Source organism: Gallinula chloropus, assembly GCF_964237585.1.
Source record: "Gallinula chloropus genome assembly, chromosome: 18".
NCBI classification, from domain to species: Eukaryota; Metazoa; Chordata; class Aves; order Gruiformes; family Rallidae; genus Gallinula; species Gallinula chloropus.
In genome coordinates, this window is record NC_140103.1 from 2997729 (window position 1) to 3023532 (window position 25804).

Genomic DNA, 25804 nt, shown 5'->3' on the forward strand with positions numbered 1-25804 from the left:
TTGTTTTTCTGTGTGCTTAGTTCTGTCAGAGCTAATGCTCTTTGAGCTATGCAGGTGTTTACTCAGCAAAATCCTCGCTGATCTTAGCTGGCAGTTTGGCATCTATTTAAGACAGACTGTGCTGAACTTCCCAACTCAGTCCTATTTGGTAGTAGCCACCTACAAAAAAACACCATGCAGGATCCCTGGGGAGAGTAAGAATGGCTCGTGTCTTATTACAGAAAACACAAAGCAGCACATCAGGTAGAGAGAAGCTCCTGCAGTGAGTTTAGTGCATACAACCAACAGTAATTAGGTCTTGATGACTGAGGAAGATTCCTAGGGCAGGTTTTTGTGAGAAAGCAGCACAAAATGGGGAGTTTTGGTGCTGCTGGAAGAGCTCCAAGTGCAGTTAGAAACCTGTCCAACCCTCTCCCAGCTTCACAATATTTGCTCCATTGTGTCTGAAGTCATGCAGTCCAGATTAAGCTAAGCACTAAAGTCTTTCAAGAAGTGATAAATCCTCAGTCTAAAGAAAAGCTATCCAAGCCTCTGCTAGGACTGTGCAGAGGAAAATGGAAGCTCATTACCCATGTACCAGCTAGAGGATCTGATTGTCCAGCTGCAAAGCTGTTATCCATCTTCCAGCTGCACTAGACCTTTGCTTATTCCAAGTCTGAAATGACCTTGTGAAAGTCATTGCTGCCCTTTAAGAACAGGTTGCTTCATTTTTAGGCCTGTATTTTTTTTTTTCATCTATAATTTCTGACTCCCCATAAAGTCCCTCATCATCTACATTCCTGTGGTGCTTGCAAATGTTACCTGCCATTGTTCATATTCCTGACCTTGTGAGGGGGTCTTGGAGAGAGGCAGGGATGTGGCACAGTTAGCAAATGTCCTGCTCTGGGTCACTGCACCCCAAAGAGCTGCCCTTAGAGCTCAGGAGTGCTCACTTGGGGCAATGACTATATGACCAGAGACCTGAGAAAGTCAGTTCCCTCCCATGCCCCCTGTTTCTGCCTGGTAAACACTTACCTTTCAAAGCCTCATCCATGCATGGAATAGAGTCTCCACTTAGAAGCTGCACAAAAGCACCTGCAGAAGCGCTTTAGAGATGATCTGTGGGAGTGCTGTGGTCCCTCTGCAGTGATGAATCCCAGAAGCCACTTACAAAGAGAGGTGTGAGGAAGATCTCAGCACTGAACATCCCATTTGCTCTCCTTCCCTGGGCTGAGCCAGCCACCAGCACCAGCTCCCCAGCACTGACTGGGAACACAAAAATTCCTCTGAGACAAGAGCCAGGTCAGTCCCTGCCGTGCCCACGGGCGCTGGGAGGTGTGGGAGGACGTTCAGAGGAGTCCCACCAGCACAGGCAGCCACCAACCACTGCCACACCTTTGTTTGAGCCTCTCTGTGCAGGGCGACAGTAGCGACAGCACAAGGAGAGGCTGTTAGGAACAGAGGAGAAAACAAACAGCAACAAGAGGAGCCTGAATGCTGATCTCAGCTTGCAAACATGTGGCAAGATGCCAGCAGCTTTCTTGACAAGTCCTTGTGTCCTTTCCAGGGCGCCTGGCATCCTGGCAATGACTGGTCCCAGGCTGGATGGCTGCAGAGGAGAGGGCAGGGCAGCAGCGGAGCAGGGTGACCAACCTGGGGTCCAGGTGGAAGGATGAAGAGAGAACGTGGTGCCAGAGCAGGGGGAGAAACCAAGCCTATCAGAATCCTCATCCCAGGGCACCTTTCCTCATTGCAGGGTACCTCTTGTCATCCCAGAGCACCTCTCCTCACACCTTGCTCTCTGGGCTCGTGCAGCCGTTCCAGCCTTTGATCCTGCTCTCAGCAGCACTCTGTCACACCTGAATCCCTGGTTTTATGACAGCAGGGAGATTACTTCTGTATACTGGATTTTATTTAGGAGAAAAAGAAAGAGGGCGGGGGGAAAGCATGGTTTTCTGGTCTTTGGGATGATAAAGAAAAGCTTGAGGGTACAAAGTAAGCATATACTAAAGTCTCAGATAAGGCTTTTCCACCTTTGTGGGTGTCATATTTTTAAGTGTCACAGGTTTTATAAGTACTTGAAATCTGGGGGTAACCATTCTGGTTCTTCAGGTCTTGCTGTTCTTACCCTCCCATTTTGGAAGAACCAGAGGGAACACTTTGTTCAGCAAACAGCAGAGGGCAAACTCAGCTCGCAGACAGGAGATGAAACACAGTGCTGGGAGGATCGGGCCCCAGATTCTGCAAGGACAACCCAGGAGAATGACAGTTGCCACCTTGGTTAAAGACAACCCAGAGTGGGCAGCAGCAGGAAACCTCTTGCTATAAGAGTTATTCACTCATCTTTTTATTTTCACACTTTTTACAGAGCATCTTTCTGATAGGTTTTAATGGGCAGTGATAGCCTGGCCTGAGGCCTTCCAGTGCATTTCTTAAACACTCATGAGATTATGGCTGCTGATGGCTGAGCATCCCTTACAGCATCCCTCAGCTGACAGACCTGCCTTCTGTTTGCACGCTGCCCGTGGGAGACTTGTTTTCTGCAGCTCTTTGCCCCAAATTTATTTGCACCGAATTTCTGGATCTATGGTTACAACCAAACCTACTACAATCAGCATATAACAGCCAGGACTAGGCTGATCACTCAATGGTACTCCTTCTCCTTGGTTGGATGGTCCTTAGACATTGGTTTCCTGAGAATTTTTTCCATTTCTGAATTGTAAATTTGTTTCCCACAAATACCCTCTCATACATGCTGAAATTCTGCATGGCCCAAGGCATGCTGCTGTCAGCTCAGACATTCATGGAAGGCATGTGGACAGGACAAAGATGAACAAATAAGGATAAAACACATTTGTTGTTATCCCTGACTGCCATCACTGACTGCAGCCATGGGTTGAGTTTCAGTAGGAATCCTGAGAAGGAGCTTTCTATCCTCTTCTAGGTCCCATCTCACTGCAGAGCAGAGGACACTGTGGTACTGTTTCATCAGCATTTTGGTTTAAATTGATTCAGGCTCTTTTTTTCTGGTTTATGTCCTCAGTTATTTATTCATGCTTTAGAATTCTACAGATTTGCTTTAAGCAGCAAAGTCAGTATTGTAAGTGTTCGTTATTACTGGAGAGTGCTCAGATGGCAAGGCAAGATACTGCCACCACATCCTTTCATGTACATGGATCCCTGTGGTCTCTAGAGAAGGTCTCTTGAAGAAACAGCCTCAGACTGCTAATGTAATAAATGTCACTGCAGCCTGTGCTCAGATATCCCCAGCATTTCAGCCTTTCCACTGTAACCAAACAAGGAATTCCTCAGCTGCAGACTGGAGTCGCAAAGTTCCCATTTAAAGCTGTTCCAAGCCAAGGTTTTAGCCTGATTAGAGGTTTCAGCACTAGGAATGCAGAGCTGGTCCAAGAGGGGAACCACAGCTATTCAGGGTGTGCAAGTGATAAGACCCCTAATTGCAGTCTCAGGGCAACCACCATGCCAAGAGAACTGGTTCACTGAAAAGAGAGGAGAGGACAGTAACGTGAAACCTTGGCAGTGGGAGGGCATCTTTCCCTGAAGATTTGGGAAGATGGGAAGCTGCAGTAGGAACCAGGAGAGCCCAGGGCTGGTCCCAGCCTGCTGGGCTGATGGAGGAGCCAAGTGGAGCAGGAATGCACGTGCTGTGCCCGGCAGAGCCTTCGGCTGCGCACAGGCGACGCTCCCCCAGCCCCTCAGGTCGGACTGGCATCTATTTTGGCACTGTTTTTTCTCAGCAAGCTGTTGGAGCTGATGAGAGCCAGGAGAGTGACAGATTGCCAGCGTGTTATGCTGCACATCCTGGAGTGTTAGACCACAAATCTGCTGAGAGATGAAGGGAAACCTATCATTGGGCCAAATCCCACTTCTGCAGTGTGTGAAGCTCCCAAGTCAGGGAGCCAAGGGTGAGCTGAGGCAGCAAGGAGCAAATCCATTTGGATTTGTACTTTAGATGTGGCAAAATGAGCCATTCATGCACAGCTCCAGCTTGCTGACTCCCCAGCTCCTGTCACGTGGGGCTAAGACAGAATCAGGCCCCGTGTTTTCACTCACATGGCATTTATGATGCACCAGCCCACGAACACTGCATTTCCCCTGCAGAGGTACTCAGGCTACCACCTACTCCTTTTAGCAGATTAGACTACAGGCTATCACGTACCCAGGGGAGGTTTCACAAAAGCCATTTTAGGCTTTTTTTCTGGAAAGGATATTGCAAAGTTTCTTGCAGCTATGAATCTGCCAAGAGGGATGCTGCTAGCCCATCGGGTGGGATTCTCCCAGGGAGAGCATATTATCCAGCTGAAGGCTCTGCTTTTGCCAACCAGCAGTTTCCACACTCGGATGCAGGGATGAAGTGGGAAGAGAAGTGCCCAGCTCTGCCACACCATGCCTGGCTCTCTGGTGTTTCTGCAAGGCCAATGCAAGCAGGCTCAGCAATTGCTCAACCCTGCAGTGAGCTCTCTGGAGGTTGGTTTGCCGTGGTTCAGCTGTAGCCTCACCTCCTAGAAGCTTCATTTCCCTCTGCTGTGCACTGTCACTGTTTAGGAAATATTTAACCCAATAGCTCACAAGGCCTAGTAAAATTCAGGAAGTGCAAATGGGTGTGAACCAAACCCAGAAATCCCTCCCCAGTGTCTGTGTTTTGAACCAGCTGCCTATCCTGCAGCTATACCTTTGTGCCCACCAGATATACTCCAAGGATCTTACAAGGAATAACTCACAGCTCTGGCAGACACGCTCCTTTCTCTCTCTGGTTTGCTCTATGTGCCTAACTTTGTGTGTTGGGAGTTCCCTCCCTGTTGGTGAATATGTCCAGCTAGAAGAAAAGGATATCCCACTTGTTTGTTGGGTTCTTTACAGTGCCTGACTAAGCAATTTACATTGTAAGCCACTTTTCACAGCAGTTCTCAGTTAGCAAACAATCAAAGCACAAATCTAGTCTTCGATTGCAAGCTGGATGTGACATGAATTTTGTAGTAAGCATATGGTGGGAAGAGGCAGCTGATAAAAAAAGTGTACTGCACCCAAGTCTGGCAGCCAAGGGCCCAATCCTACACCCACTGAAATCTGTGACAAAACACAAGCTGAAGTTAAAAGGGACAAAGATAAAGACACTTAATGAATTGGGGTTTGATTTGAACCTGCAAAGAGCTTAGGGTTGACCACTACATACTGAAGTGATTCTTAAGGGTACTTATCCTCTCTCAGATCAGCTGCATAATAAGACTGAGATAAATGGGCTGTCCCATTAATGATGCTTTGTCACAGTTCCTGAGATAAGACACGTTTCTTCCTCCACCAGTAACGCTGTAAGATCACAATATTCATATAAAACACTCAGAGATATGGAGGGTGAAGTCTGACCACGGCTGCAGAATTTTTGCTGGTACCACTGATTATTTCATTTCATTTCATTTCATTTCATTTCATTTCATTTCATTTCATTTCATTTCATTTCATTTCATTTCATTTCATTTTTTTTATTTTGTTATTTTATTTCATTTTATTTTATCTTAAAATCCTGGCAGCTCATTCGGTTTCCCATCTTGTCAGGAATAAGCAGATACTTTTCCCATGCTCTGTGTCCTACACCCAGTTACTGAGTTGGACTGAGTGCTCTACAGAGAACAGCTCAAACGCAGGTGGGAGGCTACTGTGAACCTGCCCCCAGCCTGGGAGGGATTTGCTGCAATAGAGAGATCTGCTTCCTTTGCAGTGATTACAGCCAGAAACATGAGGAGATATTAAGCTTGTGCTTTCCTATTGGTGTCCTAAAATAACAAGAGCAATGTGTGTCAGAGAAGAACAAGACCTTCAGAATATCTGGGGTTTATGTTGCCTGGAAATGATGTCTGGAAAAGGGCAAGTGTTCTCTTTATGGGCTAAAATACGTATATATCATCCAGTTATCAGGGGAAAGTGTGTTAAGATAGGAAATAGCTATGTATGGCCCTCCCTGCCCATCAAAGGAGACGATGTGAATGGAATCAGAAGTGATGGGGGGATGCCTGCACTGTGCAGCTGAACGTGGGAGAGTGCAGGATTGCCATGGAAACCCGCTCTAGTAAACGGGGCTCTCCAGCTGCACGAGAGGATTTATAGCACCCAGTTAGGACCAGGCAATTTAAATCAACGATCTACAGGTAAAATGGCACATAGCTTTGCACATTGTCTCCATCGGCTGTAAAATGAAGAAGGAAGGGTAGGTGGGTGGGCAGAGTGACAGCAGGATGAAGTTGGGAGGTGTCCTAAAGCCTGACCTAAAGCCCACAGAGGCTGATGCAAAGATTCTCCTGGATTTTGATGGGGGCTGGATCAGGCATGTAACAAGCAGGTGTATGTTCCCTGTGCACCAAAACAGAGCAGTAGGCATAAGGGTGCACCATACCTATGCCCAACAAACTCAAGAGAGGAGAAGCAGAGTCTGTTCCCTGCTTGCAGAACCCTGCTGATGCAGCTCAGGAATTCTGCCCAGTCTGAGCTTTTGCTTTGGAGCTGAGCAAGAGTCTATCTGGTAAAGGCCCCCAAAACAGCCTGTTAAACCTGAGACAAATGTGCTCTAAGGCACAAACTGTGCTTCCATAGCAAGGGACAGGAGGTGGGGGGATGATTTACTGTTTCCAGATTCTCCCATTTATTGACATTCAGGCACAGTGATCTATGGAGTCGTATGAGACAGCAACAACATTATTTTTGCAGTGCTGCTTCCATCACCATACATTACCAAGCTGTGAGTGACAATGCCACATAATCTTCTCCTGGATCAGACACTGCACACCTTTCTGGTCCTGCTCCCAGCTAAGGGCAGCTGTTAAACCTGCCTCAGACAGAACCACCACGGGTCCAGCATGGCCATTAGCTCCTGCAGAACTCCATGTGCTTCAGTAACCTGCCTTGGCATATCTAGTAGCAAAACCTCCTGACTTCCCATGTGCCCTGGGCTTGCTGGGACTGGATTTCAATACACAGTCTAGTACACAGCTGGGTGTATTTGTGACATTAACGATAAGAAGGAAAATTCCTTTTGAGCTGGAGAACAGTCCTTGGCAGCAGAGACTCAAAGCTCTGTGTACTCTGTAAGCGAGTTTTGCTGTGCTCCACAGCTTTTTCTTCAGAAGTTGCTTTGTTCTGCTTCAACCTTTCAACAAAGCATCAAACAGCTACCAAGAACGTCAAGAATTCAGCCTCTTCCTTCAAGATTTTTATGTTCAAAAGCCAAACAGTCCAATCAAAATCTGGGACTTGGGTCCTCCTGTCCTTCCTCTGCTGCTGCCTGTTTCTTTGCCAACAAGTGCTGCCCACACAGCAGATGCTGCCAGCCAGAGCTTCCACTTCCCTTTTGCGTGTTTTCCTCTCTGTCCTGCTTTCCTTGGACCTTCCATGCTTTCAAAATCCCTCCTGCCACCTTTCAGTTCTTTAGATCTACTCAGCAATTTGCAGGTCATTAATCTCAGACCTGCATCATTTGCAAACGACATAGTGAGAAGCTTATCTAATTACCCAGGTACAAACTCTCAGGCAGGTTAGTACATCATGGTATGTACAGATGCACAGTGACAGCTCATCTCTGATGCACATCTGCCTTGCATCAGAGCTGATCTGCTCTGTCTCTGCCAGGACACCAGTAGGGACAACTCCAAGAGATTAGGAGAGCTGAAGAGCTTTATATATCCCAGTTACTAAGAACAGTCCCCGGGGCCAATGACACTGCTCATAAATTCACCCAATTTCTCCTTGATTATATTTGTTTTACCACTAAGTGCCAATCCAAAATATCATCAATGGAGAAGCAGCTGGGTGAGTTAACACTACAGACTGTCTTCTGCCTTGTTATGCTCTGTCAAGTCAGGTTGCCCTCAGATTTGCCAGAGTTTCATTGCTTCCATCCCCCGGGAAGCTAGACAGCACAGTCATTTAACCCAAGATCATTTATGACTGTGACTGGAATTTGTTTGCCTGGGCTTTTTTTTTTCCCTGCCTCTTTGGATAATAATGTAAACCAGCAAAAACACTGCCTTACTATTGACAAAATTAATCCATATGGAGCTAAGTGCAAAGGAAAATAGATACTAGCTGCATACCCATCCCCAATGGAAAATAAGCACGGCATATGTTTGAAGGTTAAATTCTCTGCTGATGGAAAGTGGTGCAGCCCTGTGCCAGCAAATAGAGCTATCCCAGTTTATGTAAGTAGAGAAGCTGACCCTGAGGAATTTCTGATTGCTTGCAGCAAAGTTGGTGGGTGTGTTACTTCACTGAGAAGAAGAGCAGATCCTGGACACCTGGAAATGATGGTTATTTAGGGGCTGAGCCAGTCAGCAAGGAGTGCCATCACTGTGCAAGAATTTGATAGGAAAATTTGGTTAATTGTGCTGTCTAGTAGAAAGGTCGGAAGTTTGTAGAGACCTGGATAGAGACCTGGATACACGGGAGTGAAATGTGCTGTCCTGCACAGACTGCAAGGGCTCCCAGATGCCTCTTTTACGTTTCTATGACAACATCATTTAGCAGCTCTCGAGTGAAAGTCAAAAGCCAGGAGGCAGACACACTGTTCTGAGGAGCAAAACCACTGCCTCCACTCCCTTCACCTTCCTGAGAATAAGTGAGGGGATGGGACTGTAAACGTAGGCTGACACTGAGCTTTGCCTGTCCCAAACCCGTCACTCAACATCAGGACTCTGTTCTTTTCCAAGAGGCTGATGCAGCCTCCGGGCTGCAGTCAGCAAAGGACACAAATATTTGATCTCAACAGACAACTTGAGCAACCGTTAATATTCATTTGGCCCCTCAGGCAGCACAGGCTGTTAATCACACGGTGCGATCGATGCTGCAGTACATGTTACACTAAAAACACCACTGCCATGTCAACAGGAGGGGTGAGGTTTGCCAGCCCAGGAAAAATATCAAATATCACTAGATAAAACTGATCAATAGGTAGAACAAGAAGAGTGGTTTTACAGATAACAGGGCAGATTGTCTAATTAGAGTTCTGACATAATGCAGAGTAAACACACTCAGTCAGCACATGCTGCATCCGACCCAGAACTCATGTTTGAGCTGCAGCATATTTAAATGCCGTTCTTCAAGATACCAGCTAATGCAGGGTGCACTCCATTCCTAAGAAGTTGGTTGTTCCACTGTTTAATTGCTTAATTGCTCACAGCTTATTTCCAGTCTGAATGTGCCTAGCTGCAAGTTCTGTGTGTGCCACTTTCTACCAGACTAAAAAGTTTGCAACCCCCAGAAATTTTATTCTCTATAAAGTTACCTGTCACCTAAGATGAAGTCACACCTTAAAATTCACTTAAGCAAGCTAAACCTATTGACATGCTAATTTTGCATCACTCATGTAGCTGCTATTTATGTTCTTTACCATAGTGTTGCTTTGTGGTCTCACCCATAGTTTCTTAGCTCTGGGTGCCCTTGCTATCTCCTGGTACCCAATAAGCCTTCTCACAGCCCCTTCATTTCAGCATGTGCATTCCCATCCTCTTCTTGGCATCAGCACTGTAAGTGCAGTGATGTTTGGCTGGGCTAGAATGCTCCAAAGTGTCCCACCCTCCCAAACCAACCAATCCCACCTCTCTCATCAATTGTTTTTGTTCTTCTAAAGTTCATTTTTTACACCAACTTGGCTAGTAATGGCAGAACATTGATAAAAATGCTGGAAGACATTGTACCAAGAGTAAATCCTTTTGGACACACTAGGAATTCCTCCATCAGATAATTACTTTTAGATGCACATCACCAAATTTTCCATTCATTTAATGTAAGCTACATTGATTTTGTTGAGTCCTATCTTTAACAGAATGTCACGCAAGATTAAGTCAACTGCTTTGCAGAAGTCTATTATGTCAGCAGGATTACCTTTATTAACTAAATTTATAATCTCCTTAAAAGAAAGATTGCTTGTTTGATGAGCAGTTTTCTGGAGCAATGGATTGACATTCCACAGCCCTTTTGACTGTGACCCTTATTAGGATGACATCAGCACTGGGCTAATGAGGCTAAAGTTACTTGGCTCATCCAGTTACCTTCCTAAGATACTTCATTTCACTATAAATCTCTTTTCAGGCCTTTGAAACATGGCTTGTGTTCTTCTACTTGCTCAAAAATCAGCAGAGAGTGTGATGGTTATCAGTCCTAAAATGAGAATTACTACTTTTAGCAAATGCTGCTTAATGCTGTTAGAACATCATCCTAATATTCTGTTAGACTGATAAGAACAGGCTTATCTCTGGGTGGGAGAAAAGGGGAAAAAAATGTATATCCTGCCATAAACATTCAGCAGAGTTGAGCTGTAAATGGTGATATTTTTGCTCCGGCTTTCTTTGCTGATTGAGAAATTGATGGGTTTCAGACCTGAAACCCTGTGGTTAGGCTGCAGCTTTGGTTATAACCAGAATGTGCTTCCTGTCACAAAGCTCTAGCTGGGGGACTGTGAGCGGTGACACAGTCCGGTCCTGCTGCAGGAGCCTCGGTGACCTTGCTGGGTGGTTGGTGACAGCCACTTCTGCTCCTCAGCTCCTCCTGTCTCTCGTTCTCAGAGTTGTTGGTTAGTTAAATAGAAGGAAACCCTGTCAGTTACAGGAGGAGTGTTTGGGAAGCACTCCACAAGCTTGACTAAACAATGCGATTGAAGTGTAACTATTGGCAATCTGTTTTATAAACAAACTCAAACAGGCTTGCTTGTAGTTAATGTCATTACCAGCACTTACAATTTAAAAAGGAAATAAAGGCCCCTTCAAGGGTAATAATGTGTATTTTCCCCCTGGGCTTTCAAATACAACATGAGATCATTTCTCATTTCAGTTAACCCCAATGAGAGATCTTCCCAGGCTTCCAGCAAGAAAATTGGGGGTTTGTTTGTTGACTATTGGAAACTGAAGTTGGTTAAACAGCACCCTTGTGGTCACTGTAACACAAACTGATCATGACTAGGAGCTCTGGGGTATTTGCCCAAGCAATAACGCTTTGATAAAGCGCCTCCAAGAAAAACTCCTTTCAAGTCCTCCAGCCTACTTCCACAAGGGACTCCCATCACTGTCTTGGGGTTTTGGTTGAAGTCCTAAGAAGACCTCTTGAAATAGGCACCTCCAGGCTGTTAAATTCTCAGCCAGTCAGCAGGGACCAGCTCTGCAAAGCACGTGCCCCCAGGCAGGGAGGAGCGATGGGAATTTACCAAGAGATGAAAAGGAAGCAGAAATCCGAGTGTTGCTCGGGGGTGTCCAGCTTGCTGCAAATATCCCTGACATAGATGGCTGTGGGCATCCTGTGAGAGGCAATCTGCAATGCCAGGGCTGGTACACACACACACAGAGCTCATTATTAAATACCCTCCATCCTGGATATTGCAGCCAGCTCCAGCTTGGCCCATCGATCAGACTGGGTCTCAGGTAATTCATGCTCAAGCTGAAATGCAGATCCCACCAGTAGCCAGTTGTGATTCCAGGCAAGGAGGAAGATGAGCACAGAGACCCTGAGCCCCCTGCGCTGGGGTCAGAGCAGCACTGGGGCCACAGTGCTGCAGCGGCCGGACCAGCCACCACTCAGCAAGCTGCATCCAGAGAGAGCAATGCCTGGGTAGAGGAGGGTGGTTGGCACGAGGCAGAACGCTGTTACAACACACACCAGTTGCCTGTGCTTGAAACCTGCTGAGTTCAAAAGCCTGCCCAGGCACTCTGTACAAACATCACTCTGAGGTAAAGAGTAAGATTTCAGCTGAAGAGGAGTGCTGGCTTTCCAGCTCCAAGGCATACGTGACATTAACACAAAGAAATCAGGACAGTCCCCTCCAGCCCTGCCTAAAAAATCCCCATCTACCAGGCAGGCCAATGCCAGGCCATAGGGTTTCAGTTCATCCGAATCACTGTGAGGTTGAGGGGATGGGAATTTTAAGGGTCCCTTGCTGTTTGTTTAATGAAGCATTTTCAGTCGAGCTTGAAAGGCAGCGGAAGCGGATGAGTTCTGCCTCTTTGTTTGCCTCTTCCGAGGCTGAGAGGAGTATTAATGAAAAGGAAATTCAGGGACATCAGAGACACAGGATGTAGAAATATGTACAAGGATGGAAAGGCCAAATCCTCAACCACTGCGTGCACGCAAACAGCAAGGGCTGTAGCTCCCCACAACAGTTAAGGTCCTGGTGTGTGTTTTCATGCTGTACTGGGAGAAGAGAGGGGTGGGCACGCAGCCCTTACCCTGGCATAGGGAAGGAAAGATAAGAGCACACTTGCTGTGTCTCTACCCAGGCTCTGGGAAGGGGGTTGTATCTGCCTTTACTGCCCAGCCGGCGTCTCACCCACCCCACCACTGGGCAGCCTGGGCAGCGCAGCTCTGGGAGTGAGTGTGAGCCCCAGAGAGGGTCTTTGCACAGCAGCTGTGGCTGCTTCAGGTGTACGTGCACACAACTCAATTACTCACAGAAGGCTGTTACTCAGAGCTCTTCCCAGGTCTCTGTGCTCCAAGAGGGTTTAAAAGCGGCTGCTACAGTCAGGAAAGTAAATCTTCGGTCTCAGATGATCCTCCTTGTTTCAGGCATGAATAATATCCCTGGCTGTGAGTTTCTATTGCAGGTTATGTGGAGATTGTAATAACCTTTTGTGTTTCTACTTTGGAGAGGAAATAATGGCTCCTCATTGAGTCTCACCTTCTGAACAGGGGAGTTGTGTTGCCTTAGGGCCAGATTCAGTGGAATGAAGGATCACAAAAGCCCTTGAAACCTCTAATTCCTTTACATGTCCTGAAAAAAAAGCTGTGCAGCACAGCAGTTTTATTTAGACCTGTTAAATCATGCCGATGCATGCAGAGCTCTGTTCCCTGAAGAAAGATACTGAACCTTGTTCTTAATACGCTGTTTAGAACAACAGGACTGGCTAAGTGCTCCTGCTGAAACCCATCCCCATCCCCTCACGAGTTCCTGGCATGGCTCTGGGCTGTTCTGAGGAGGCTGCTGTTGCAACTGGTGTAATTATGTTTTATGAAAATCCCAAAGCCAAACCAAATGTTCATGGCTCAGACAGGCTGTGTGTGGCCCCGATTTGCACACCAGCCTTCACACTCTCCAGGGGTGTTCTATTAGTCCCTTTTTCTTTAACAAGACAAACTCCTCTCTTGCCCATCTTCACACTGGTTTCAGGTTTATTCAAGCTGCTCTGCTCACAGCTCAGTAATGCATTTAAGATCTTCAGACATTAATTCTTATTCCTTCCCCGGGAGGGACAGAGAGAAGTTATTCTGTTATCTCCACTTCAGACACAATCACATGGCAGCACCAACAGTGATGTTTCAAAAGAAAGCAGTCCTGGCCAAGGCTACATTGCCCATCATCTCCCCCCACTTCCAGTCCTGTGTTGGTGCCTGGATCTGTGCAGACACTTGCCTAACAGACTGGGGAAGAAAAGGATCTAGCTGTATGTATAGATGCAGAGCATGTGCTTTTCACTTGGATTAGTTCTCTGATTCAGTGTGGCCACCAGAACGCTTGTGCTGGACCAAGGCTCAGTGACCACTGGGACGGGCTAGGGGAAACAGAGGAAGCTTTACTGGTTTAGCTCTTTACTTGTCTAAACAAAGGTTGAAAGGTTAAATACCCTGCCTGGTGGCACAGCCTTGCTCAGTGACCTAGAAGAGCAGAGGTGATGTAGATATGGATCCGTGTTTGGAACAGGAAAACTCTCATTTGTTATGTCAAAGTCTCTTGACATCTATGGATTTTTTACTCTACAGTTAAAGTAAAAACATAAACACCACCACAACACAGGCATGTTAGAGTTTGACTGGGAAGAAAGGGCACATGCCTGATTTATCCTGTGGCTACAGGTTTTTGTCTCTTTGGGTTTTACCTTTACCACAGAACTGCTTTTGACAGCCATCGTTGCTTGCTTGCTTCTTTACCTCTACTCACTGCAAACTACTGTTGCTCATTGTAAAGGAATCCTGATAACTACAGATCTATCCCCTCTCTACACTTCCTGCTCCTTAGGCTCGCATTCAGAAGCCTGCACACAGAAGGAAGTTCCATCCCCTGAGGTGCTTTGACATTAAAAAGCTGCAAACTTCCTTCAGAGATCTGTTTATTTCCATAAATAAAATCCATTTATTTCCATAAATCTCCATGGCCATAAAAACATCTGATAGAAGCCAAGGCAAAGTTTCCCTGGTTTCCCTGTATGATTCTTTTTAGGATGGTTTAAACCAGTCCTATTCCCTCTCCAGTCTAAGATCATCAAACTGCCGAAAACATGAAGGAAGGAGGTGAGGAAATTATGACCATCCCCACACTGTTCTTGTCTGCTTTGTCCATCTGACAGCACATCTTTTATAGCCTCTGTATCCTTCTCCAGCCTGTGGCCAACTTCCACCCTTGCTAAAAGTTTCATGACCTTGCTGCTGCTGAAAATCTCTTGTCATAGGACTCTTCAGCCATAACACTTTGGAGTTATCATTGCCTCCTCCTCCTGGCAGGATTAGGTCTCTTCATCCTAATGTTTTCAAGAACCTCACAGGGAGCTTCTGCTTTCAAACCCCTTTTATTTCTGCCAAAATTCCTGGAAGAGAGTTAGGAATTAAACAACTGACAGAAATTGGGTGTTCCTATCCATAGCCAAGGATCACCTGTGCCTTCTCTCACACCAAAAAGAGCACAGGAAAAAACCCACTCAGCTCTGCATTCAGAGAAACAGGGACCAGAGCTTGCTTCTCCTTGCAAGCCACCTTTATAGGCATTTAGAAAATGATGAAGTTTTTCCAGCACACTGGACAATAGCAAGGTGCTTTCAGAGCCTGCCAGGCTGGAAAAAACCCGGTGGCAAGTGATGGTGGTTAATTCCAGCTGTCACCAGGAGAAGTTGACAATTACAGTGCCAGTTCAGCTGGGGTCTGTCAGCTCTGGGAAGCTGAACTGCAGAGCTTTTTGCACATAAACCCCAGCAGAGGCCACCAGCAACCCATTTCAAGAGCTGCAGGAAAGCTTCCATGCTAATTAAGAGAGATCTTTGTGTTTTAAAGGGAGTGTCTGGCTCCTTAAGTGTGTCTGGCTGGTGAAGACACCAAGGCAGTGGAGAAATGTTCCTCTGTCTTGCCAGTCCTTAAATAATTGGCAAAATTTGCTGGTTGACTGCAGTATCAGAGTTCTGCATTCCCTTCTTGCTGCCTTCCCTTCAGCTCTCCCTGCCTTTCATGGGTCTTTTCCAAGCGTTGGGAAGCTTGGCAATAGTTAGAGCTCTTTCATATTGTGCCATGATAGCTTTGGGTATCAATTATTAAAAGAAATATTAAAAACTGCTCAAGAAGGTTTAAGCTCCTGCAGTGCCATTGCTCGGTGGTGTGATTCTGCTGGTGTTTGTAAGCGAAGCCATAGAGACGTTCAGTAACTAGGAGGAACAGGATGATGCAGGTAACAATAAATCTTGCTCTTTACTAGGAAGCAGAAGTGTCTTTAAACTGCAAAACCAAAAAGCTGTTGGAGGTGAAGAGGTACATGGTGTCTGACCAACTAAACCAAACCCTACGCTGCCTCTGATGGGTCCCAGCCTGGTTAGTTGGTGTCCTCCCATCTTTTCCATGATCCCATCCTCCTCTCTGTTGCATTTCACAGCAGCCCTTTTCGTGTTCACTGCTTACTACTCCACTTCCTCTTGATCTTATCAGAACTGAACAAATCAATTTCTTTTACCTTCCTCTCACAGGTCACGCTTGTCACATTCATCTGGAGCCTTTCTAATTGCTCCACATCCTTCCCAAGACATGACACAACGTGGACATAATTCACCAGAGGAATTAGTGGTGTTTTTTTTAACTATCAGGGTTTCTTTCTCTCTGTACTCTTGTAATTGGCCTGTTTCATTGCTGCTGAGCAATGGATCTGAGTTGTGGCTTAGGTCCAAGGACTTGCAGGGAGCTTTTTGGCATGAATATGTAGGGTTAACCAAACCCAGCCCACAGCAAAGTAATTGAATTATTTTATCTAATGAATTCAAACCTATTGTGACCTGTTTGCCACTTCTACAAGAAGAAAAAGAAGCTGAGTTTGTCAGATGATAAATTATCCATTGCAAATTCATGAATTTTAAGGCCAAAGGGGACCATTATGCTCATCTCAGTCTGACCTCCTGCATAACCCAGGCTGTGGAATTTAACCCAGCGATTCCTATGTCATTAATGTGTGGGTGACCCGTTTGCCCAGAGCTCTGTGGAATACCATATATCTGGCCAGAGCCCAGACTGGAAACTGGCCTCCACCCTCCTTTCTTCTGCTCCTCTTTCCAGCATTGTTTCTCTAAAGTGTAATTACTCTATTTGCCAACACTCATTAAATGCTGGCCAGAGCCATGGGCCTCCTGCAGCAAAGCACCCTGTGTCTCCTGCGGTTGAGGAAGGGCTGTAGCCAGAGGCAAGAGCAGCTGGTTCTCATCTTTTGCACTAGTATTCCTGACCTGAAGGGGAGGAGACATGGACAGAGCCCCCCTGGAAATACCAAACTCTTAGGGCTGAACAGTTACTCGTTTCCACGCACTTGTGAACAGCTGCTTGCACCAAGATGTTGGTTGCTCTCAGTGAAACCACAAACGGGTAAAACCAGCCTGGTGTGAAGACACAGTGTCCCAGCCCGGCCCATGGGCTTGCCCACGGTCCCTCCAGTGGTGGTTCTGCAGCTGGTTTGCTCAGGGGTGCAGTGGGGTTCCTTTTTTTTGAGGGGTGGTATGGCATGTACCCAGGAGACTGGGTGAGGAAGCAGTTCTCAGCAGGATGGTTTCAGCTTTCTCTGCTGTGGTTTATCAACAGAATCGAGACTTTTCCTATGCTAAGACACAGATACAGGTTTGTTTATGGGGTTTTGTTTGGGATTTAAATGCCCAATCAATTAGCTCTTGGGGGAAAAGGCTTTTGTGGTTTGCTAGTGGAGTGTTATTGATGATGTTTTTTCCTGAGCAGGATCTCTGCCTGCTCTTGAGAGGGGCTTTTGTGCAGGTCCCCAGGGTGAAACAGTCCAGTAAGTAGGGCATGGCTCTGGATTCCCTCTGACCACAGGGCTCTCATGTCCACAGAGCAGCCTGCCTGCACCTGCTGAAACCCACAGATCATACCTGCAGTTTTCTGGGGTATCTGTGGCAATAATGCTGTTCAATTTGGTGTTGCTGGCTGAGGGGCACTAATTTACAGACTGGCCTCTGCTGAGTGATCAGCTCCCTAACTCTTACAGGAACATCTCAGGCTTTGGAAAACAGGGTTTGGAGGTGACCTGCACCCACCTTGAGACGTTCGATTGACTAAGGACCCCGAGGTTCAACAGGGCACAGTTAACACAAAGCGAGCTGCTGCAGGCCAGAGGGAAACACTGCTTTTCCTGGTGGATTCCTCACTACCACAGACAGCTGTGGGACTTTGTGGCTACTTCTGCTTGTGCAGACGTACTGAGAGGGCTCTGGCTTCTGCGGCACCCCCCTCCTGACCCGGGTAAGGCAGCCACAGCTGTGCTGGGCGCTGCTCCCCTGCTCATCACAACTGCCCCCAGGTGTTGGCAATTACTTTTGAGGAGGAAAGGGCTTCAGCTGAGGGACTTCTCAGGGTGGGGTTAAGTGGCTGCAGATGGTGTGGGTTGAGAATCAGCAATGCTATGGTACCCCCCGCTTTGTGTTAACATCCAGGGCCGGTGCCTGCACCCTGCTCTGTGAGTGTGGCTCTGCCTTTCCCTGCCGTGGCAGCTCTGAAGGTGAGCGCGGAGGCACCGCAGTGCGATGTTGGATACAGGGACAAGCCTGACCCACCCTGCCGCGCCGCCCCCCGCGCTGTGTCTCGGCTGGAAGGGGGATGGCGAGCGGGGCAGCGGGGTGCCCTGCCCGGGGGTGCTCAGCCCCGCTCTTCACACCCCCCACACCAGCCCCCACACCCACCCACCCCGCCCCGTTCCGCCGCGGGCAGCCCGAGCGCAGGCGGGCGGCAGCCGCGGCCCCGGGGCGAGCGGCAGCGCCGAGCACGGCGGCCCGGGCGGAGGAGGAAGGGCCGCTGCCCGCGGCGGGGCTGACATCAGCCGGAGGAGGGGCCTGCCCGCGAGTTTCTTTGCTCGGCGCATCACTTCCCGCCGCTGCCATACTCCGCTGGCCGGTACCGGGCAGCAGCCGCGCCTGCCTCCGCCGCGGCGGGCGGCTCGGCGGGGCCGGCGCCCATGGCGTGCCTGCCCAGCGGGGACAGCCCGGGCTCCAACACCCGCCGCCAGTACTCGAGGTGAGCGGGGCCGGGGCGGGCGTTCGGGCGCGGGGGAACCGGGCTCCGGACCCTCCCGGCTGGCCCCGAGCTGCTCCCGCGGCCGCGGGCACATCCGCACCCCGCGGAGCGCCGGGGTGGGGGGTGGTGGGGAGGGCGCGGAGCCGGGGGCAGCTGCCGGCCGCGGGTTTCCCGAGGCGGGGAGGCAGCGCTCGTCCATGGGAAGTGAGAGGCTGTTGCACGCCTGGGAACCCAGCACGAGTGGAGCGAGAGGAGATGGAGGGAAGGACGTGGTGTTTGCTCCGTGGGGCGGCTCTCGCTTCGCGGCTGGGATGGTGGGTGCGGAGGCTGCTGAGAGGGAAACTGTGGCTTCCCTTGGAGCCAGCCCGGAGCCATCAGCTCCTTCGTTTTAAGGAGGCCGATGCTGAAACCTTCTCTGTGCTGGGCATTTGCATGGGAGGCTCGTGGTCGCACTGCAGAGACTTTTTAGTCTCAGCTTTAAAATCGAGCACTACAGAAATTAACTGGGGGAAAAAATAGCTTCAGGCTGTCTGGTGTTCACCACAACACTGTGTCTTGTCCTTTTCATTGAGATTATTAAAAAAAAAGTCTAAACTGGAGTCAATGTGAGGCCTTACAGCATTGCGTGGAACACTGTCGGTGCTGCCCATCCTCACTGGGGTTTGTTTATTGTCACAAGTGGAGGTAATGCAGTATCTGGAGCAAAGGGGGGAAAAAGCTCAAAGTATGTGCAGTACAGTAGCTTTTCCTCAGCTCTCTTTGCGTGCTTTACAGTAACTAGCATGGCAGCTAGTGGGGTGTCTGGTTTAATGGTTCATCAGACCAGCAGGTGTTTCTTGTTTTCATTGTGTTGTATGGAAAATGAGAGGAGAATGCAGTGTTAGAGCCATTGGTCTGTCCAACCTGGTGGAGCTACAGCTGCAGAAAAACACACCAGCTTTTAATCAGACTGGATCTTTTCCTTTCCTTTTTATGTTTCTTAAAGTCTTTGGGGAGTTGACTTTGGTCACTCCTGTGGAAGGGATCCCAGTGTGGGGCTGTGTGCTGCTCCCATGTGCCTGTTTGGCACAGTCAATGCTGCTACCAGCTGTGTAGTGAAGTGAGAATTGAAGACAAATGAGAATCACCTCTCCTGTGGCTTAGTCTGGTTGGCTCTTGCAAGGTCTGTGGCTTTAAAATTCCCTGCAGTGCAATTCAGGCTTCTTCTGCAAGCCTTGATAGTACCTATCAGTGGAGCCTCCACTTCTACTGTGCTGTTAACTGGAGTTGTAACTTAAGAGTTTCTTCCTTAACTTCGCTTGTGTTGAAGTGTAGAAACTTCTAGCTTGAAGTTAAATGACTCTAAACTCCACCCAGTGGGCATAACCAGGGTGAGAGGTGGAACCTCAGGTGACTGTTCAGCTGGTAAAGCCATGACTGGTGTCCAAGTGTTTCTCAGTGTGGTCTCTTATTTTCCTGCAGTAACTCAGCTGTAGAAGGTGCACTGCAGAATGGCACTTGCTGCCTGCATGGGCACAGACCCCTTATCTTGGGGTGCTGGGGGAGCTAAATTCCTTCTAGGAAGAAGGATGGGATGGAAGGAAACATGCCACAAAGAAACGAAAGTGATCGTTTATTTTACTACATCCCGTGGTATTTCCCTAAATTCAGCCCATCCTAAACAAAGGCATCTGTTCTCTTGGGCTTGCAGCAGACAATCTGTGTGCTGACTGGGCCAAACTCATCTATTTAGAGACACTGAAGGCAGAAGTATCTGTGCTACAGCAGTAACACACCGTATGCAGTTTTGGAAGGGGTCCTGTGTGGTGTTTTACATCAGCTCTTGCTAACCTTTCTGATGTGTATTTGGTTGCTGGTGCCACAGCAGAACTGTTGGGCTGGGGCAACTTGAAATTACAGAGCTGTGGAAGCAGTTGAGCTGTTGTGACTCTCTCCAGGCAGGGGTGCCTGTGGTGGCCAGCTTCTGGTTTTGAATGTGGGATCTCTGGTGAGACTTGATGGAAATGCTGAGCTTCGTGAACCTGAGAAAGTATTATGTGAGCCTGAGGGAATGCTTTACTATCCAGGGGGTTTTGATCTGGTACTGATGTAAGTGCATCCACTTCAGCTGCATGTAACCTCTGAGGACACAATCCAGGCTGTGGGAGCTGTGAAATACCTGCTTGAGGCAGGTGCCCAGCTTTTCTCTGCTGCTGCAGGTACAGTCCCCTCTCCTCTTTACGCTGGCTGGCTGACCTTGAACACGTAGGGAGCACTGAGCCCATTAGATGATTCCCCTGGACGGTGGCTCCTGAGGGTGTGTGTTAGACTCAAACTGGGGACAAGTCCACCAGTGTCCAGAGAGCTCCGCTGGGTTCCTTTGGCCATTTGCTTTTAAAAGGCCTCTCTGGAGATTGCCAAGTCTGGGAGTGAAGCATGGGTGTGTTCTGGGGAAACCATTGCTGTGCTGCATTGACATCACAGAGACATAATTGATCCTACACAGAAAAAGCATTAGATAATGCTGCAGTCAGACCAGCAACACGTAAACCTGACACGAAGACCTGGATAAAAACATGTCTTGTCCCTCCCTTTCCCTTTCCCTGTGTTCTCCTGCAGTGCTATGTATTTTCAGCAGAGCTGTTGGGTTCTGTAATGTTTACTAACTTCTCTTGATTGTGTTGTAAACAGTCTCCATCTCACTCATTAATGTCACTACAGTGGGTACCTGACCTGAATGTGCATCGGGCGATTACAGCGCTCTGAGCACCACTGATCCTTCTGGGGAAGGCAACTTCCTCCTGTTCTGATGGGAAAACTGAGAGGGAAGAATTGTTGGCCTCCTGATGTGGAAGGCAGTGAGAGAGGGCATAACTCAACACGGAGATTAAGGCACAATAAGGTGGTGTTTGCAAAGCAAGCCTGCTGCGGGGTGGGCCTCCCTCTGGAACAGTTCCTGTGCGTTTTGCACGTATCCAGGAGGTCACAGTGCCATGGAATATTCTGATTGCTTTCCAGCTGCTAGAACTTAATAAGTTTTAGAAGTTTACTGTACAAGTCTGGACATTTACATAATGTTAAAAGCAGTGTTGTCCCTTTTCATTCAGAAAGAAAAGGGAACCGTTAGGTATTGCTTGCTTAGACACGCTTCAGTGCCGCCTCTCAGAACGAGTAAATGTTTTGTGTCGGCCTCAGAGGTGAGAATCAGTGCTGTGGGAGCAGTGCTGGGTTTGGTGTTCATTAGGACTTGTCCTGGATCCTCAAGTGAGGAAGCCTTCCCGTGACAACTGCTGGCTCTGTTCACTGGGGCTGGATGTGAGCAGCAGTGCGGTGACAGAGCTTTGTGCCCTGCCATGAATCCTCTGAGCTTGAGGCTGGCTCACAGAAGGATGGCTGAGGAAGAGCCTCGGGCGAAGGAATCCCTTTGACCTTGCTAAAGATATCTCTGAACCCTTGCCATGGCAGCTGCTGCAGCCCCTGGGAAGGATGGATGGGAAGTAGCTACTTGTATGTCTTTGCCTTATAAAAGCACTTGGAGCTGGAGCAGATGACATCTGTTAAGTAAGCAGGACCTACACAGAAAATACAACGCTTACGTGATTTTAACCTGTTTGACATTGTAGGTTACTTTACCTGCTGTTTGTATCTTTGACTTCCCAGCAGATTTCCCCTGTCTCCCTATTCTGATGTTCCAAATTGTCACAGCTCTCCTCCTGTCTCCAGGTAAGGATTTTCCTGCTGAAAACAACTATGCTGTGATTGCAGGTGGTCAGTCCTGGCTGGGCAGGCTTGGTAACTGGGGGCTTGTTGGCATTGCAATGAAAATGTGGTGTTCTCCACCACCCAACAGCTGGGAATGACCCTGTTTTGTCTGTCTTTACTCTGCAGATCAGGCTTGAAAATGCTTCATTACACTTGGGAATGCTCTTTTAGAGGGTTCTCAAAGGTTCCAGTTTCTCCTCTGTAGGCATGCACAGTTGGCCTCTGGCAGGCAGAAGGATGTGAAAAACAGGACAAACACTTCTAAAATAGTCGTGCTGGTAACCAGTGGCCTGAGCAAAAATTATATGATAGCTCAGTGTGCAGCACTGGCTTTGCTGACATCTGACATCTGGTTTGGGACATTGTGAATGACTCGTAAATCCCTGTGTGGAGCCAAGCAGAACATTCGGGCTCCACCACAGCAGGGAGAAGGGCCATTGCTGGTCAGGCCTTGGACTGGGAATCAGCATCTGGCTTTGGTGCTGTTTTCCCCAGGACCTTGGGCATCCTCTGTGATTCTTGTGTGTTTCACCTTGTGGGCTGTGGGTAGAGAAGGCTTCTTTCCCTTCTCCTTTGGTCTCCATGTTAGATGGGTAGGGGATGTGCCCTGTACCTGTCCAGTGCCCACCACACCATGATCTTCATCTTACTTCTGACTTCTAGGTGCTGCTGCAATACAAACAGTTGTTGTCTTCAGGGTGTTAATTTGTCTCCTACCTGCACATGTAAATCGAGTTGGAGGTATGCTGCTTATTTCCCTGTGCTGACTTACAGCTCCCTGACTTGAGTTATGCCAGGCCTCGTGGACCTGAGCTCCAAGCTAGTCCTCGGGGTTCTTTATCTCAAAATACACTGTCTGAGGCACTTGTGTCAAGCAGACTGCCAGAACTTTGTGCATCAGCCACATATGATGTTTGTCAACTCAGCCCGAATGACTCGAAGCCAGTTCCCTGTGAGATGAGCACTAATACTTTGGTCACCCCAGGACCTAACCAAGTGCAGAGCCATGTCTGGAAGCAAGGCAGCCTGTGCCTCTTCCCACCTGGGATGTCTGTGAAGCTACCCAGTGCTCCATGAGTAGCTGTTGCATTAGTTGTCATCTGCATCCCTCCTGGGCAAGTATCTGAAAGAGCTCATGGCTGGCAAGAGAGACAGGACGCTGGCTGGAAGGGGTTCCTCTAACCAGGAGGTTGGTGTGGACCAGGCTGGGGCAGGCTTAAGCAGAGACCAAGTCCTTGGGGTTTGTGGTGGTAGCAGCATCCTCTTACCAGTGTTCTGCAGTTGGACCACGGGGACCAGGTACTGCAATTTAGTTGCCTTCATGCATGGTGGGTCCCATTCCAGCTCTTGCTGGATCCAGGGTATGTCAGAGCTTTGGCTGGTGTTTGCAGCAAGATTTGCTTGAGCCACGTGATAATCTTGTGTGTAATTAATTTCTGTTTTCCTGGTGGATGTAACTAATTAGGGATCTGCTGCCTTTTACTTTCAGAGTAAGTTAGAGGAGCAGTGCCTGTTACACCAGAGGATGGAAACTCTTTATGAAGGGTGGGAAATTGATTTGTTACAGAAGAGTGATTTTCAAACTCCTTTGTGGCCGTTCCTCTCTTCAGCTGGATGCAGAGACTTGGGAGGTGATGGGAGACTAGAAATACCTGGGTGAAGGAGACAGGAGCAGGCTGACTAGCTCTGTTGGCAATCCCCTTTCAGTGATGAGAGCATTCCAGACATTGGATTTATTCCTGAGACATGACATAAACCACAGAGGGAAGCCTTGTCTCAGCATGTGCCTTCGGGATGAGCAACATCACGGCCAGCAGCAGGCTGGCTTAAAATTGAGTATGTTGGTAAAAGGCTGGAGAAACAGTTTCTCTTCCCACTGATTGGGGCCTGTAGGCTTGGAGGGAAACACCTGCAGTATGCTGTGCAGCTAGGAAGGGATTTTTTTGGTGGACTAGAGCTAATAGGATGACTCTGAGGTTTTTAAATGAAGCTCATCAGGATGGAACATCATCCTGCCTGAATTCAAACTGGTAGTGTGTGTGTTCCCATTGGGGCAAGGGGTCTCTAGCCCTGAAGGCTGGACTGTCCTGAGGGTGACATTCCTGCTCCTGGTTCCCTGCACTGAGCTGGCTGCTGTGATGGGATGTTGCTGGTGCTTTCAGCTGGAGATGTGCTTGGAGCTTGAGCACGGGCAGAGGAGAGGCAGTGGGAGGATGGCAGCCCTGGGGCAGAGCAGACCTCCCCTTCCCTTGCCACTCTGCAGGACCACCCTGCTGCCACCTGCCCAGCCCTCCTCATCCTCCCCCAGGGTGGATCTGGGGTGACCCTGGCTTATGTTCCCTGCATGACCTGTGGCTTCCTGCATCCGTGCTGCTCAGTGTGTCCCCAGGGCACAACTTCCTCACTGCACCACAACCACGTGCAGCTTGTGCTCTCCCTGGAGCACATACTGGTGTGTCTGAAGCCTCATCACCCTGCACTCTTGTGTTCCAGCCCTGCCTTCTACTGTGCTGTCTTGTCTTCCCTCCAGCAGATCAGACCTGTTGTCACCAGACATGGTAAGCTGCAGGTGTTGTGCTGCTGTGGCTGCTTTGGTGCTGCCTTCTGTTTTTTGCATGCTGGGTGATGTCCAAACTTGCAGTCAGCCTTGCTTGAAGAACAGGTTTGAACTCTGCTGGGTCTTATACTGTGAGAAGCCACCAGCAGCATGTTCTGGGAAGGGAGGGATCTGTCTGATTTCACTCTCTGTGCTTTTGCTACGTTGAGTAATTTTAATCTCCAAATTGCTACTGGAGTATACCCAGTTTCCCCCACTTTCCAGTCCTGCTCTGAGTCTTGCTTTGATCAGCCAGCCCAGCTTCCAGAACTCAAAGCCATTTCCCTGTTATAAAAAAAAACCAGGCCAACCAAAGCCATGAAACAAAAATTCCTCCTGTGCCTGGGCATTGCAGGCTGCACAGCCCAACCACAAAGTGGGGCTGCTGAATTCTGGGCCTGGGCTATTTATACTGCCAGTGGGAAAGCTTTCCATTGACTGAGCTGCTCCCTCTCTAAGGAAACTTTTAATTAAATGTGACTTGACAGCTCTGGTTTTCTAACTGGCTTAGATGTAGCTGGTATAAATGGGGTATCTCTTTCCCCACTGGAAGCTGAACAAAGTAGGAATAACCTTGTTGGAAGGCCACTTGCTTTTGGAGCCATGTCAATCTGCCTTTTGATGTAGTAAGTGGATAAGAGTAAAAAACCAAACCAAAACCCCAACCAGGAAGGTGCCAGTGCTGGGTGAGGAGAAGGGCACAGGAGAGGGGCAGCAGCTGCCCTGGCTTGGGGCACAGCAGCTCTCTGAACAATGCCCAGTGATGTTGTGTAACTACCTAGGGAAGGAAGTGAGAATTTATCGTTGTGGTGCAGTTTCAAGGGTGATGTTAAATGAGCAGCTTGCAGCACAGTGCTGTGCTTAACTGGCTTCACTAACTTCTCCTGGGATAAACTGACTGGGCTGGTAAGGGCAATAGCCATGGCCTCTACTCCTACCAGGAGTAAAGCAAATACAGGCTCTTCTTAGACCTGAACCTGAGGCACACTGGGGTGTGAGCCCTCCAAGTGGGTAGCCAAAACCCAAATGGGTGCAATGGCTGATCCTGCAAGTGCCTGACTGATCCCGGGCCTGGGAAAGGGGGAGCAAGCATGTGCTGAAGTACCTCATTGATAACACAATTGCTTATTTCAGCAGGAGCAATTAAAGACCTTTCTGCAAGGCTCTAGATGTTGAAGCAGCAACACAAACTCTGAGCTCATTACTTGGAAGGGTGGTGTTCCCACCTGATCACTGCCTTCAGGG

At 48.4% G+C, this 25804-nt stretch overlaps 2 protein-coding genes across 2 annotated transcripts in view; one reads left to right on the plus strand and one right to left on the minus strand.

Annotated features, from left to right (window-relative positions):
- The window catches only part of CCDC187 (coiled-coil domain containing 187), a gene marked incomplete at both ends in the record, with an annotated part of 40639 nt that extends 40019 nt beyond the window's left edge, over positions 1 to 620 (minus strand). Inside the window, 1 exon segment of the mRNA XM_084272716.1 lies at positions 578 to 620. Within this exon segment, the coding sequence (XP_084128842.1) occupies positions 578 to 620 (43 nt within the window).
- A 17543-nt stretch (positions 621 to 18163) lies between these two features.
- The window catches only part of GPSM1 (G protein signaling modulator 1), a gene marked incomplete at its 5' end in the record, with an annotated part of 74716 nt that continues 67075 nt past the window's right edge, over positions 18164 to 25804 (plus strand). The window contains one exon of the mRNA XM_084272617.1: positions 18164 to 18222. Coding sequence (XP_084128743.1) covers positions 18164 to 18222 — 59 coding nt within the window. The remainder of the gene's footprint in view (positions 18223 to 25804) is intronic.